The sequence below is a fragment of the Leptonotus elevatus genome, chromosome 8 (genome assembly GCF_054856555.1).
Source record: "Leptonotus elevatus isolate MCC_2025b chromosome 8, RoL_Lele_1.0, whole genome shotgun sequence".
NCBI classification, from domain to species: Eukaryota; Metazoa; Chordata; class Actinopteri; order Syngnathiformes; family Syngnathidae; genus Leptonotus; species Leptonotus elevatus.
This window is the reverse complement of record NC_141246.1, coordinates 26,670,562-26,688,061: the sequence shown is the minus strand read 5'-3', so window position 1 is coordinate 26,688,061 and position 17,500 is coordinate 26,670,562. Positions and strand designations below refer to the sequence as shown.

Sequence of the window (17,500 nt, the reverse complement as noted above, 5' to 3'; positions counted from 1 at the left end):
GGAGCAGTGGTTAAACTAAGTAAAACATTTAACCCCCTTTTTTTGGCACATCCATGAGTTACTCAAAGGGCTATTATTAACCAGTATAAAGGGAGTCATTGAGTTACGTCCTACATGACCTACGTCGTTTTGACTTTACGGTGCCGTGACTCGTCCAAAGCACCTCCCTTTTAATTCATTTCCCACATTAGTCACGCAATTTTAAAGTTTATATATATATATATATATATATATATATATATAATAATAAAATGCTGAATATCGGCGCCAATTATCAGCCTATCCTTACTTTTCTTATCAGCTGATGTTTCTGGGTCTAGCCAGTGTGGCAGGAAGGCCTTTCTAAGGAAGGCGGCAGTTGATGCCAAAACTAGTAAAGGTAAAAATATAACTTTTCTTTCTTTGAAAAGAAAAACTGAATGTTGATAGTAACAAAATAACTATTGACTGGGTGGCAGACTGGTGAAATATAGTGATTGTTCTAAAATAGTGGTGAAAAACTGTAATTCAGCGATGATGGAGTGACAGACTGACAATCACAGTTTAGGTTGAGTTGTTTATTTCGACTTTGGTTGGCAGACGAGTGGTCTGGCCACTGGCAAATGATGAATGACTGACCGGCAAAATTTACTAACGCGCCCAACGCCGCCCATCTTTCCAAATAACATTGGGATTCTTTGATATTTCTACAGGTGCAAGTACTGGCATTATGATGAAAGACTGCTGACCTCCAGTGTGGTGATAGTCTTCCATAATGAAGGCTGGTCTACCTTAATGAGAACAATCCACAGTGTCATCAAGAGGACTCCGAGGAAATACTTGGCTGAAATAGTCATGATAGATGACTTTAGCAACAAAGGTGGGTTTCCTTTTCTCAGACTGCATCTCAAAAGTTAGTTTTCATGTGATTGCTGCAGGGTCTAGAAAAGTCTCAAAAAGTCAACAATTCAGAAATTAATTTTAGGCCTTGATGGTCTTAAAAAACACCCATATTTTCATCCCAGGTCTAAAATTTAATTTACCCGAGTCTTAAATTCTTATATCCGCTCCATCCATTTTGAGAACTGTCTGTAGAAAAAAAGTGTGCCTGCCGCATTGTTTCTACAGTCTTCGTTCTGAAAAACGTCCACATTAAAAGCAAGGGGGGCATTTGAGGCGTTTTGTGCGATGGGACGCGGCAGGATTTGCGGCAACAAAGGAAGATGTCGTTTGTTTGCGGACATCCCTAGCTCTACAACACAGCAAGCTACCACTATCGGGACAAAAACAAACGTGAGCAGGCAGAAGGGTGAGCGACAAACTTGGCAGACCACAAGGTTATTCACTTAATTTATTTTTATTTTTATTTTTTACAGTTGTTGAACTGTTCCAAAACAACAGACGGCAGCAGTATTGTTTAGCATTTACCATGTGACCCTGTTTCAAATCCGTCCTCAAAACCACCATCAGTGTTGTCACAGATTACTTGAAAAAGGGATCTAGTTACTTTATTGATTACTTTATTGTTAAAGTAACTAAGTTACTTAGAAAGTAAGTTATCAGTTACTTTTTACCAATTTCCTCTCTTTGCTGCCTCAACATGAGAATGACAACCGGTTACTTAAATAATACTTATGAAAGTGCATGAACTTGAAACATGAACATGTTTCTTTGTTTCTGTTTCTCTGGTTTTACAATACAGAAATTGGTGTATAACACGTTACACGTACAGGCTGGTTACAAACTGTAACTATAACATTTACATGTCGGCTGAATGCAACTGTAACTATAAAATTGTTCTATTTTCTCAAGTACCAGAGCTGAACTACAGTCATGCAGATAGCCTCTTTTTTTTTTGTTGCTCTGGCATACTCTTTCTCGAGGTATAACTCTGTGGGGCAGCTCAGCATTATTGCTAATAGGGATCTTTTCTAATGTAACAAACTCAGTGTGTTCAAGTGCTGCCACAGGTCTCGCGGGAGAGGAAGTACGTTACGTGCGGGTTAGTTGCGTGCGTGTGTTTTTGGCTTTTCTGCTAGCCCTCGTGAGTTGTATTTCTATTTTCTGGCGTCGGCTACGGCCAACAGGAGCGTTTGTTAACTCAAATAAAAAGATGACATCCCAACCAACGTTTGCTGGTGGGGTTCTTGCAAGACGTTACACTATTACTGCACGGAAAAAGGGCGAGTCAACAGTGCTCAATGGACACATTTCCTCTGCAACATATCGCCCGACCAACTTTTTTCAGATCTCTCCCACTTACTGGTGCTCTTTTACTAAAATCCAGCTTCATCTGTTTGCTGAAGGAGCTAAAGGAACTGTAGAACTGCTGGCTGTCTCCTTACCTGTCGGCTATGCTTCGAGTTGTATCACGCTGTGTTGTGATAACAAGTGTTCCCTCAAATTGGATGTGGAGTTTTTAGCGGTTGACATTATTTTTGAGCCAACGCAAAGCTTACAACGCACTGATGCGATGTAATGGCAAAGGCACCCATTTGTGGAGCTCCTCCTGCTTCTTTCATTGTTTACGTCGTAGTGTATTGTTTTGGACAGGCTCTGAGCGCTCACACATGTTGGTACACGTGACCCGGCATTGCGTCTTTTGCTGAGAAAACGTGACGCAATGTGATGTCACTCCCAAATGCAAGAGAAACATTTTCTCCTCGAACTTCTCTTCAAAATGGACAACAAAATTCTGCATTCTACGTACATTATGAGGTAATAAAAAAATAGTAACGTACAGCCACTCAGGAAAGTAACTTTAACTTTTTGACTGTCAACCATTTTCAGAAAAGAGCATTTTGACTGATCTTTCAAGGTCCACAGAAAATTTTGTGTGGAACATACATACAACAAGATACTAACTACCAAATGAAAGATTGAACTCTCATCTTTCATCAGAAAAAAAAGTTAGTTTCTACCTTATTCAGTTCTTCAGTGATCAACAATAGAAAATAGGTTAGTTTGCTCTGTCCTGGCAGGGGTCGACGGCTCCCCTCTTTGGTGGAGATTTTCATGCATGCCAGATCCACCACACCAGCATCTATCGAAACTCAGACACAATCTGCTTCTTCCTCAGGTCATTGAATCGGTGGAGGCTGGTGTCTGTGGATCTCACTCTGCTTCGTCTGTCCTTCCTTCCTTTCCTCAGTCTCTCCTTTGGTATCTTGAGGTCTCCCTGATTTGTTGGAATTTAGATGTTTCTGGGGTTGGTGAAGGACTCTGGTTGGTGGCCCGGTGGGTGGTGTCTGGCCGGTGCTAGATTTCACTTTCCTTTCTTTTCTTTGTTCCTTCCTCGGGTCTCCTGACGGCGGTGTTCGGTTTAGGTGAATGGTATGGGATTTTTTAATAGGTTTTTGGTGAACTAATGAATACATACACACTCACACGCACGCACGCACACACGCACACACATACACATACTCACCCACATACAAAATAATAATAAAAAAAGAGAGCAATGATGAGGACATGTCAAATCGGTGAAATTACCGGATGAACAATACTGAGCTCTTAGAAAAAAAGAAAAGAAAATAGGTTAGTTTCACCCAAATTCTCAGTTTGACACTTTTTTTTCATGAATGATGCCACAAACACCTAAACAGTGCTTTACTTCTATAAAACACTACCACCAACAATGAAAAAGTGTATTTTGATAGCAAAATAATTATTCACATTCAACAGTGTAACAATTTGACAAAACAATTTGGCAAACTATTTACCAACTATTTACAAATGTGTGAAACTGTGCATGTGTGGTGTGTGAATGTGTTACTATTTACAACTGTGTGGATGTTTCAACTACACAATTTTTTATTTTTGTGTGGTATATTGTGTAACACTCCCCTGCGTGCAAGCGGACACAGCAGGATTTGCAACACAGATTAGTTTCACTGCGATTGCCCATTCGCGTGCAGACCCTACACTTTCTTGCCGGCCTTTTTTTCTGGGGAGTAGCAGGTATGTACTGCAGTGTGTGTTTGGCCATGTTGCCATCAAGTCTACTCTCAAGATCATGATATGGAGACCTGGTGTTAAGTCTGGCTTCCTCATGCCCTTCAGTTCCCATACCTGCAACAACTTCCTCCTCCTCTTCCTTCTCCTCCTTGTCTTGTGGTAACAGCCACCCTCTCACCACCTGCCAGATCAACTCAGCAGTGTTGGCACTTCCCAGGATTTTTTGTTTTGTGCAGGATATATGCATTGAACATGCATATTTTAAATAGATAGGCAACAAATGTTTTGTGCCATTTCAAAGTTTTCCACGTGAATGTGTGGTAAGAGATGTTCTGATCCATCTTATCCACTCCATTCATGGTGGCATTGTAGTCCAGAACACACACTGGTTTCTGCAAAGGCACTCTTTTTTTCTGTGCCTTCCGCCACACATTCGCTGTCCGCATTTCATCTTTGAGAAAAGTAGTCACCATCCTCAATAAACGTTTGTCCTGCCATGGCACAACCAAAACCTTTGTATTGTGTCTCACTAGTTTCCCCCCGACCCCAAGGCCAGTGTTTTAGGCAAGTGATCTCGCTGGGTTCACTGCCAGGAGACGTTCACACAAGCCGATAGAATTGTAAAAATTGTCCATAAAGGGTGTGTACCCATTTCCTGGCAGACGATCTAGTGAATTGAAAACTGTATCAGGCAGAGAACAACTGGTACCTACATAGGGTTGCATATTGAAGCAATATCCCGTTTGGGAGTCACACTTGATCCCATATTTTATCGTTTTTTGGGGGTTGTATACTTTGAATGAAAGACGTACCTGAAAACTCATCATTCCCTCATCAATACAGACATTCCTCCCGGGTTGAAACAGTTCTTTGAATTTCTGGACAATGTGTTCGAAAACAGGACGGATTTTGAATAGTTTGTTGTCTGAACTGTGTGACTCGTTGAAATGAAGGAAATTCCAGATGAGCTGGAAGCGGTTTCGAGGCATTGCGTGACTGAAAAATAGTGTTGTTTCTGTTTCATCTTGAGTCCAATAAATTTATATACTGGGCCTGTTTATATACCCAGTAAGTAATTGGAGTGCAAAAAATGTTTTTTTCAACTGGCTTCCAAGCACAACTGCCAGCCCGCTTCATGCCAGCCAGAATTTTTGGGATCTGCAAATATATATATATATATATATATATATCCACTGGTTGATGTACATTCTGTAAATTATAGAAGACATTTACCATCAAATATTTTATTAGTGCTGTGTTGGAGAATCTTTTTATTTTATTTTTTTACCTTTATTCTGCTCAAGCTGTGTGAGAAGCGTCACTTTGAGCCCTATGAGCTACAGCTGAAAGAAATATATACAATTACAATAATATCGAAATACTTTTTTCTCTTGTTGCAGTGTATTGAAAACACTTTATTTTTTTACCTCTCTTTGTCGTAGAAACTGCAGTGGTACGTCGCTGTGAGCACGATCCATGATCTATGAATTGCACATTCACGTTACACACGCTGCTAGCATATCCCGAACTTTGTCTTCATTTATTTTATAAAACAATTTTGTCCATAAAAGAAAACATTCAACTCAAAATGTCAAACTTATTTGTTTAGATTATAGGAACACAACTTTAAGCCATTAATGCCTTATTTTACACATAGACCATGTAAAAATAAGAATGTTTCTGCCTCATATTGCACTTAAAGTTGTGTTCCTAAATACTAAATTTGACATTTTGAATGGATTTTTTATTTATTTAATGATGTGAGGTATCGGCCCAAGGCTAGTCATATACAGGGCCAGTGCTGGCTCTTGCAGGGCCGCCACAATTTGGCTGTCAGGCCACCACCTGAAAAGGCTTAACGTAGAACCCTGCATTAGCTAGAGCAGTGACTCTTAACCTTGGGCCGCAATGCCGTTTAGTGGGCCGCAAAGTAATTTCAGTTTTGTAACTGTGGGCCGCAAGGTCTGCAGGCAACTTTCAATTGAGACTATGTACACATGGAGCAGGGTAAACCGAATTATTTCCTCCTCCCCCGTGTGAAAAAAAATCCGTCCACACTGCCCCATTTGTTTAGAAAAACACATCCACATCATTCATGATGTTTCATTGTAAAGTCCATATTGTCCATATTGCTGAAAGACCATTGAAAAGTGATACAATGCTGCCATTTGCTGGCCATTACTAGCGGGTGTTTTGGTATTTTACAACCCCAATGACAAGGCAGCGCTGCACAGACGTTACCCTGCCCCTTGAGAAAAAACATAGTATAAGTCAATTAACGTTTTTGGCGGCATTCATTTGGATTTTACTATATGTCATTAAACGTTTTTGGCAGTAAAAGAGATAATAATACAAATTAAATAAATTATATAAAAAAATGGTATAATAAAAAAGTACATATACAGTGCTGCTCAAAAGTTTGTGAATCTCTCTCTTGGACTTTCCAATTGTTTCAACCTGATTTTGTTGCTCAATCTGAACCATTAGATTTTATATGAAATAACAGGTGTAGGTTTATCAATTGAATGCATTCTTCTTCTTTTTTTTTTATTTATCAATTGTGTAGTCAAAAACTTAATTAAAACGTTTTTTTTGTCAATTCATGTAGGTGCAAAAGTAAGTGAACCCTGAGCTGCATTGCTTAAAACAAGCAATCAAGTAGGATTAGGTAGGACAAATTGGTAGCTAAACTAACCACTGAAATGGACCAATAAAATGGAAGGTTTAGCAAAGAAATTGTGCATCACTGACTGAAACTGAGACAAAACCACGTCACTTTAGTCTTACCCAGGTGAACCCATACAGGTCAGTCATGCTGAGAGGAAGAGAAGTCTCAGGGGACCTCAGGAAGTGTGTAGTGACAGCACATCTGTCTGGGGAAAGCTAAAGTCATCTAAAAAAATGAGCTTCATCATTCCACTGTGAAGCAGATCATCTGCAACTAGAGAACACTGAAAATGACTACAATCCTGCCTAGTGGACAACCTTCTAAAATATAAGCAAGAACCACAAGAAAAATTATAATTCAGGTAAAAAGCCAACTGGAACATCACATCAAGGGATTTGCAGACATCTTTTGCTGCATCTGGGACACATGTGCATGCTTCAACAATCAGAAGAAAAGTCAACCGACAAGGCTTTCCAAAGCTGCCCATCTCAACTTTGCCAGCGAGTACCTGGACAACACTGAAGCTTTTTGGAAGTCCCTTCTGTGGACAGATAAGTCCAAAATGTAACTGTTTGGTGAAAAGTCAATACTGCATACCAGCAAAATAACCTTCACCCGAGAGAGAAGCATGGGAGTGAGAATGTTAAGTTCTGGGCTGGCTTTTCATCCTCAGAACCTGGAGAACTCCACATAATCCAGGGAATCATGAATTCAGAGGAATATTGAGAAATCCTGGATCAGAACCTGAAGCCGTTTCAGCCTGGTAGAAGATGGATCATGCAACATGACAATAATCCAAAACATTGCAGCAATACAACCAAGGAATGGCTGAAGAACAACAAGATTCATGTTCTTGATGTGCCCAGTCAAAATCCTGACTTAAATTCTTTCAAAATACTGTGGCGGGACCGGAAGCGGGCAGTTTATGCTAGACACCCATCCAACCTCTCTCAACTGGCTGCATTTTGCAAAGAAGAGTGGCAAAAATTCACTAAAGAAAGTGTTTGGATAAAGTTCTCATTGCAAAAGGAGGTGCAATGTCTGATTAAGTGAGAGGTTCACATACTTTTGCACCCATGAAATCTGAGTTTTTCTTAAATCAACAACTTTTGTTCAAGAATGAATAACAATATTATCTTTCTTTTAGTTCTAGTCCATTATTTTCAATGTCAGCATTGTAGGTTTGGGTATGACTAAACATTTAATAAGCTTATTTTAATATTTTATACAAAAAAATCTGACCATGCCTGCAGGGTTCACAAACTTTTGAGCAGTACTGTACATATAGCTACACATATAGATACACACACAAAATGTAGATAATGTCAATACCAACTTGGACGAGCTGACAAAAAACAAGAAACAAAAAAAAAAGTTAGAAATACCTTTAACTGCTAATAAAAAAATGTAATAATTGTAGTATTACCATCATTACCAATTGGGAAAAAGTAAAATATATATAAATATATATTTTTTAAATAGCATAAATACCTCAGCATCAGCTATTTTGGAACAAGTTGTCGATTAGTGCAGAAAAGTGTGTTAACAACTTCGAGTAGTCTGGAAAGACCATAATGCGGTGTCCGTTCCAGCGTAAGTTCCCCATCTTACTCGCGGTCTCCACAATGCGCTCCTTGTCTCGGAACCGCAGCAGTCAAACAATGATAGTTCGCGGGGGTTGGCCGTCCGGTCTGCGCTTTCCCAGGCTCCAATGTGCTCGGTCTGTGCAGGCCGTCCGGGGAATTCGATCGCCAACATCTTTGGGACAGTCAAGCAAATAAATCCGAGGATGTCAGCTCCCTAGGAGCCCTCCAGGAAGCTGACGAAGCAAAGGTTGTTCCGTCGGCTTCTGTTCTCCAAATCACTCACTTTGAGACGCAAGGCCTCGACTTCTGACTGCGTCGCTGGGGAGTTAGCTTCGAGCGCATCCTCTAGAAAGTCAATGCGAGCCTTGTCGTCTCCAAGGCGTGAAGTCAAGTCCGTTAGCTTAGCTTCTACAGCATTCGTCGCGGGCTGTATGGCGGTGAGCTTGCGCTTCTGGGTCTCTGAGGTGTCTTTGAGCAGAGCATAAATTTTGGCTATATCCTTCGCCATTTGGTCTGTTGTACGAGTCTTTCGCTCACAGCGGGGGGGAATCTGCCCCTCTTGGGGATCGGCATGTCTAATCAGTGCGTCTGCAATCCTTTCCTTTCCCGAATATATAAGCGACCAGTATCTAAAATTTAAATCATAATAAGCTCCTCTTTTAAAGCAAATAAGCTACACTAACTGCAGAGCTCTCAGACTAAGCTGCCATCTTCATCGCTTGCGTTTTATTTTTTTACAAATTATTGACCAACCTAAAGTGTTGAAAATGGCTTGCTCGCTTTCATGATGTAATGTTAATGGTTGAACGAACAAACGCTTTTTGGTGGTACAAGGTTTCGGCCTGACACCAGCGCTATATTCAGATGACTGTAGCTGTCAAACCTTATCCGATTCACTTTCTTGTACCTTTTTAAAAATGTACTACTGTATATTTTGGGGGGAGAAAAAAGTCTGCATGTGCGCATCTGTGAAACTTTACCTCAAAATGGCCAATATGATTCTCACACCCTCCATCTGTTTTTGATCCTTCTTTGTGAAGTCCATTTGAAGGAACGTTTGGAGATGTACGTCAAGCAGTGGAATGGTCTGGTGAAACTTTACAGAAATGAGAAGAGAGAGGGTCTCATCCAGGCACGAAGTATTGGAGCCAAGAAGGCCACAGAGGGACAGGTATATCTCACTGTTACAAATCCATCATAAATATTTCAGGACTATGGCTTTAGCAACATATTTGACATTTTAGAACTAGCATAGTAAATAATAAATGGTTTCTGGTTTCATATGTTTTGGAGTAAATAAATATACTGAAGTGTTTGTGTTTTTTTAGGTGTTAATATACTTGGATGCTCACTGTGAGGTTGGGGTCAACTGGTATGCTCCACTGGTCGCTCCAATTTCAGAGGACAGGTAATGGTGATATAATAGTGGGTCAGGGAACCCCTTTAAATTACAATGTAGGTATTTATTTATAATAATCAGTGTTGGGCATAACGGCGTTTAAACTAACTGCGTTAGGTAACTCCGTTTTTTTTCTTACATGGACTAATCTAACTAATTATTCTCCCATATTTGAAACGCCGTTATCGTTGAGAAATGCGTTGCGTACCCAATGTATTTATTAGATTCAAGGCTCGATGTAAGCTTACAAGACATTGTGCGGTGACTAGCTCTGAAAATGTAATTTGCGCACAGTTAGTTACTGTTGTTGTCGGACCTCGTTACAATTAAAGTGTCTTGACAGCTGAAATGTATAGTGACTTTTATTTTTGAGGTGTCGCGGGGAGCGTGTAACGACGTGACGGACGTGTCTTCCTTCTGCACCTTAAGGCTTAGCATATTTTAGCATTTTAGCAAAGAGTCCACGTCCTCGCCTGGAACTGGTTTGACAACTTTGACAAGAGTGACATTAATAAAAAATAACAGTCCAGATTTGCTGAAAAACGGCCGCCATGAGCGATTTGTTGACAATCATGTTCCACCAAGATCCATAATGCGACTCCACAAGCACCACAACAGCAATAAAGATACCGGTAAATCATAGTGACACGCGCTCGCCTAGTGTAATTAATAGCGGCAACAATTGTATTTCTCTTTTTTCGCGAGTGCACAATGTGAAAAGTGTTCAAAGAAATATGCGCACACTCATGGAGGTGATGGAGTGACATTTGTATGTGAATGATGCAAGTTAAGCCTAGAGTTGGGCAGTTTTCTGACGTAAATCAATCATTAAACACGTCTTTATAAGTGTAGAATTATAAACTGAAGATATATCATCATACTCTCATATTTGAAAGTCTACAAAAGTATGTTTTTCCAGAGAGATCAAGTGGAAGTTGATTATTCTGAGTAGTAAATAGAGTAGTAGTTATGGCTATGATTTTGGCCATGTTAGCATTAAGCACTGTATATTTTAATACCATTGGCAATTTCTTTTATCTATTATTGATCATTTTAGCCTGCAACACTCATCAAAAATGCCCGGGAAATCCTAGAGGGACTGGCTAGGACTGGCTACAAATTACCAATAGATGACATATGTGCCACAATTTCACAAATATATCTATCTATCTATCTATCTATCTATCTATCTATCTATCTATCTATCTATCTATCTATCTATCTATCTATCTATCTATCTATCTATCTATCTATCTATCTATCTATCTATCTATCTATCTATCTATCTATCTATTTTATTTGTATTATTATTCTGAATGCTGTAGTAACTGGCACTGCCGGTTACTACAGCAGTGGCAGTGGTAGAACATACATCACCACTCCAAATTTAATGAATTCTTCTTATTATTGTATGATGTGTCATATTATGGAGTGAGGCATTTGTGTGACATAAATACTAAAATAAATTAAAACACCCTATACAGCCTGGACGCAATTTGAATTCCTTGTATAAAAATCTAATAATAAATAATAATAAAAAATCCAAATTGTTTGCTATAAAAAAAACTAGTGAAAATAGTTACTTTGCCTGGTAACGATTTACTTTCATGAAGTAATTCAATTACAAACTCAGTTACTTTTTTAAGCAAGTAACGCGTAACTATGACAATTTTTTTAAAGTAACGTTCCCAACACTGATAATAATGCTAATAAAAAATAAAATAAGCCCAAGATTCATGATACATATACAGTGTTCCCTCGTTTATTACGTTCCAAAAACTACCCGCGATAATTGACTTGATAACTGTGTGAATTAAAAAAAATCATAAATTCCCGTTAATTATATATATTTTTTAATTTGTTTTTTTCATTTTGATATGATTTTTTGTTTATTGTGAATGCTTTTTCAGTCATCATTTATGTTATTTTTTTTTCCATTATATGTATGTTTTAAATATATATTTTTCTTTTATTCTAAATGTTTTTTCGTTCATACTATATTTTTTTCATTTATTATATATGTTTTAAGGCTAACACCACACCACACAGTTTATACATAGACGTTTATACACGACTCGATAGACGTTAACATTTTCACACATACTGTACGTATCTCTTATTTAACCATTAAGGCCTAAAGCGCCTGGCAAAACATGTCTCTAAAACCTAAGGGTGACTTTTGAGTGACCCCCCCCCCCCCCCAAAAAAATCTGAAGCTTTCCTGGAAATTCAACGATATTAAAAATAATTGATATTTGTAGATAGAAACACAATTCCAAAAATATTTCAGAGCTTACACCTGTGGCGTTCACACAAACTACGACCAGCTCAGCAGCCTTGTGGTAGAGTGTCCACCCTGAGACTGGGAGGTTGCAGGTTCAATCCCTGGCCGGGTCATACCAAAGACTATAAAAATGGGACCAATTGCCTCCGTGCTTGACACTCAGCATTACGGGCTGGAACTGGGGGGTTGGATCACCAAATGATTCCAGAGCGCGGCCCCTGCTGCTGCTCACCGCTCATCGCTCCCTCAGAGGATGGGTCAAATGTGAAGAACGAATTTCGCCCCAGTTAGGTGGGGGTGACTATCAGTGGTACTTCAACTTTAACAAACCGTTTATTATTATAAACCTTCAATCGATATTTATAAAAATCAAAAATAAATGTTGCGTCTCGGGGTATATAACTCCAAATATATTTACCTTCAACACTGGAGCGCAGTTGTAATAACCTCGGGGATCAAATGGTAATTGTCCGTCATCCATTCCGTTACAAGGCCGTGAAAATTTCCAACATCCTCATTGTCTACAAACATATTTCTTAACAATATGTCACTGTCGACTCATTACACTGATTCAAATTACTCCCGCGCCGTCGTCAATCGCGTCATTTATTTCATAACTCCCGTGAATCTGCATCAACCGTAAATGCTTGAATAAAATTCCAGGACATGCTAAGAGGCCCACGTCACCCTCTCGTGTATATTCTGATTCATTTAATTGGTTAAGAAACCAAGAATCGGTCTCCCGGGTTTAAAGGGAGAAGCGCGGTCACGCGCTCTTGGGTTAAATACAGTAAGTCTATGCACTCCCAGTGTTCAAACCTTTGTACATTTTAATATAATGATAATAATAATAAAATAGAATAAAACTAATATCCAAAACATTTATTCATCCATCCATCCATCATCTACCACTTATCCGGGGTCGGGTCGCGGGGGCAGCAGCTTTAGCAGGGAAGCCCAGACTTCCCTCTCCCCAGCCACTTCAGCCAGCTCCTCCGACGGGATCCCAAGGCGTTCCTAGGCCAGACATAGTCTCTCCGCCGGTGGGACATGCCCGGAACACCTCTCCAGGGAGGCGTCCAGGAGGCATCCTAACCAGATGCCTGAGCCACCTCAACTGGTTCCTCTCCAGAGGAGTAGGAGGAAACTCGGCCGCTTGTATCCGGGATCTTGTTCTTTCGGTCACGACCCACAGCTGTGACCATAGGTGAGGGTAGGAACGTAGATCGACCGGTAAATCTAGAGCTTTGCCTTTCGGCTCAGCTCCTTCTTTACCACAACGGACCGATACAGAGTCCGCACCACTGCAGACGCTGCACCGATCCGCCTGTCGATCTCCCACTCCAACCTACCCTCACTCGTGAACAAGACCCCAAGATACTTGAACTCCACTTGGGGCAGGATCTCAACCCCGACCCGGAGAGGGTACTCCCTTTTCCGACTGAGGACCATGGTCTTGAATTTGCAGATGCTGATTTTCATCCCAACCGCTTCACACTCGGCCGCAAACTGCTCCAGTGAGAGTTGGAGATCACGGCTTGACGAAGCCAACAGCACCACATCATCTGCAAAAAGCAGAGATGCAATGTTGAGGCCACCAAACCGGACCCTCTCTGCGCCTAGAAATTCTGTCTATAAAAGTTATGAACAGAATCTGTGACAAAGGGCAACCTTTGGCGGAGTCCAACCCTCACTGGAAACAAATTCTACTTAATGCTGGCAATGCGGACTAAACTCTGACATCAGTCGTACAGGGACCGAACATCCCGTATCAGGGGGCTTGGTACCCCGCACTCCCGAAGCACCCCCCACAGGACACCCCGAGGGACACGGTCTGTGGACTGATTGGGCGAACTCCCATGCACATGGTCAATACACAACATACGCGTCCATGTGACATGATCCATTCCGTCATGACGCATTTACGTCAAGACAGAGCATGCACAAGCAGCCTCACCATTCCGATTGAAGTCTTTACATGATGCTCGTTTCGACGAAAGGTATATACCACCCTTGTGATTCAGAATGAAATTCCATTCGGATTTAGCTTTTCATTCCGATTGAATTGTTTATATAGAGTATTTTCCTTTCATTTGGCTGTTCGGATTCATTCTAATTGGAATACATGGCTCCATATAAGCTCGGACGGACGCCCATTTTGTTGACAATTGATGATTAACGGGAAATTTTGGAAAATTGACTAACTAAGCATTGACGGAAGGGGGTTTATGTCCGTCAATGTAATTGTTCATCCGTCAATAAATTTTGCAATCCGTCACCAAATTGGGACGTTTGTCATTGACGAATGCCCACGTTTTTTTTCCTGGGACTGCGCAAGAGCTACTCTGATTACTAAAATGCTACAACAAACGCAAACCCAGTGTTTATTATTAATAAAAAGACATTAAACATCTCTCAAGCTTTGTTAGGAATAACAGCTAACAGTGTTGTAATCATGTTATGCAATAAACATGCTGCAAATTATCACCACCTGCAATAGCAAGTGCGATTAGAGTGACAGCCACTTTAAAGAAAATATCCAGACTCTCAAAATCATTACTTTCACATTATGATGACTAAGGAACATGGCTGGGAGGTCATTGTTTGTTGTGTGGTCCACAGTCATGGTATCATCAAGTGAATTGCATCAAGTCAAAAACGTGTACACAATCTTGCTAACACGTTCATGGTGGAAGCAGGAACAAACTTAAAAGTAAAAAGCAGTGTTTAAAATGGTTAAATATTACAGATTTTTCTGTAATTTTGCTTTTTATGCAAATTAATTTTGGTGACAAACGCTGTTATTGGCTGTTAGACAGGAAATGCAAATCAGTTGTTACTTTACTTTCCCCTCCACTAACCTGTCTGAGTACATCTTTGACGTGAAGGTTAGGTTTGAAAAAATAGTGGGTATTTCATCAGTATTGACGGAAGGTCCATCAGTTCGTCAATGACAGATGCCATGGCGGATGTCCATTTTGCTGAGGGAATGGCGTATGACGGATTGACATTACAATACCGTTCGCCTTGAAATATTGATGGATTGACGATGACGGAAGGGTGTCCTGACTGTTGACTATTGCCGAATGACGGAGGCTCAAAATTCATTGACGCGCCCACCCAGTGGCAACTCTTGGCCACTGATTTTTGTGGAGATTCAAAATATTATTTGCCGTTGCATGATGGGGTGACATTGGATTGTACACCCTATTTCTGGGTTTAAAACAGCAAGACACAGGTGCCCGCCGGCTGCCCAGTGTCATATTATATACACATTATATGCAGTACAAAAATGTTTCATTTTACTTAAACATTGAAGTAATCTGAAAGCTGAATTCTCGTGGTATATGTTCACAAATACTACAAGAATACATCTTGTACTGCTCCCGCTGATATGTTCGCAACTGACCTTTTTTAGGTCGGACCAATCCAGTTTTGTTTAAAGCGGGACAAAACCAGAAAACGCAGATGGCGCTGGGGAAACACCGTTTTACTCACCATTACCTTGTTGAATGTTGAACAGCGAGAGGCATTTCATGCATTTTTATCTGGTAAAGGTTTTCTTACTCCCCCTCCCCCCCCCCCTCCAAGACGAGACCGAACACGACATTTTCATCCATTGCCGTGATTGGTCAAAACAAACGTGCACAAGATGCTGCATCGTCCAATCAGCTCAAAGTATTGTACAGAATGTCCCTCCTTTACCGAACGGATCTGCCGAATGAAGTTCCAGATTGATAATGTGAAGAACTCCCTTGAGTAAATCACAATTGTCAATCTGGCATCTGAAGCATATTTACCATTCCATATAGAACATTATGGATGAAATATTGTGATCATGATTTTGCCACCGGCACACGAAGCTCACCGCGAGCGCTCATTCAATCTGAATGGTCTCAAATCTCATTCATTTGGCCACCTCTCTAAGTCTAGCCTCATCATCATCATCCTCACTTTCCAGCATCCACCAAAGCCGCCATCCCTGAGGCGGGAGCCATGACTATGGGCCGGGATAGCGACGAGACTGTGGCTGGAGCTTTCATTCAAGTGAATGAGAACACACGGGTTGTGTGCGTTCGTGATTTTATTTCTATTTTTTTACCACAACCATTAAAAATTCATCCACTAGTACATGTTAATTTGTAAATATGGTTCAGCGTTGTTAAAAACACTATTATGTTTATTGTTTATCCTGTATTTTTATGACTTTGGTGATGGCCGGCGGACGCCTCTGCCTCGCTCGCGTTAAACCAGGAAATAGGCGTGTGCCACAGAGTTGCTCACTCATAACTGTCAACCAATCAGATGACAAGGATGACACGGCCCCGCTCAGCCCCAGACGACGGGCTAAGAGATGGTTCTAAAAGGCACTTCCGCTCAGCCCCTGAAAAGTTAAATGGAAACGCAAACATCCGGGGCCAACCAAGGCCGACTCCAGTGGCACCAGTCTAGTGGAAAAGCGGTAACAGATAATAGAGTATATAGATGTGTGTAGTATGGAATCCCATCATGGTGGCGATGAGAACGACTTGACTAAGGGAGCATGAGACTAGAGCCTGCTCTGGAAGAGAGGACCTCTAAACCAGAAAGAGAAAGCACAAAGAAAACAAACTGCTGAACCTTATAGATACAAACATTGCAGACAGCATGCTGCTAACTAATGTTCATCTTTGTGTCTCCCATTTGTTTTCCTTTTATCCCACCTTTATTGTCTCATCACCTTTTCTTGACAAACCTTATCCCATTTGTATTGTTGTCTGCATATATTGGTCACCACGTTCTCCCCATGTGGTTTGAATGAATGGCTATTCTTCTGATGTCACTCCTTTTCTAAAAGAACGGTGTGTACTGTTCCTTTAATCGACGCCATCCATGGGGAGACATTCACCATTGAGCCCCAAGGTGGAGGAGATGAAGACGGCTTTGCTAGAGGAGCCTGGGATTGGAGCATGCTGTGGAAGAGAGTTCCTCTGAACGAGAAGGAAAAAAAACTCAGAAAAACTCGTACTGAGCCATATAGGTACTGAAAACTAATATCTTAATAATCTGTTGAGAGGTCAATCTTCGTTAACTTTTAAAGGGTTAAAATCTCGGATCATCCATTATATTTGATGTCATTTGTCATTATTTTTTCTATATTACTCTATTCTATATTGAAAATAAAAATTCAACGCAAGCTTTTATTGTAATTTCACTGAAATTATTAAATGCACGTGTCCCCATTCAGATTCGACAATAGGGGTGCAACAGTACAGGTAGCCTACAGTACGGTCCGTACTTCGGTTTCGGTATGTGATTTGTGCGTAAAGAGAACTGTTTCCCCCTCCCCCCCAAAAATTCCCTTTATTTTGCTCGTCAGCAAACATTGCATTGTGCAACGACCGTTTCAACACTATATAGTAGTATAAAATAGGTATACAAAGTAATAATAATAATAATAATATACAAAAAATCCGTGTACAACCCTGATGCATGACGCTAGAGATGCTTATTCATGTTGCTCATGTTTCCTTTAACCCATTTTGGCTGGGAGCGAGTTGCCGCATTTCTGCCTTTGGGGCGGGGAGGGCGGATATGTCATTTGTTTTGTTTTGTTTGCGGTCTCTTGGGCCATGGGCTGCATCACA

General features: G+C 40.6%; 1 protein-coding gene across 1 annotated transcript in view; it reads left to right on the top strand.

Moving 5' to 3' along the window:
• Positions 1–17,500, top strand: part of galnt7 (UDP-N-acetyl-alpha-D-galactosamine: polypeptide N-acetylgalactosaminyltransferase 7) — a 73,031-nt gene that overhangs the window by 1,340 nt on the left and 54,191 nt on the right. The window contains 4 exon segments of the mRNA XM_086082172.1: positions 693–859; positions 9,231–9,361; positions 9,519–9,598; positions 16,711–16,893. Coding sequence (XP_085938298.1) covers positions 693–859; positions 9,231–9,361; positions 9,519–9,598; positions 16,711–16,893 — 561 coding nt within the window.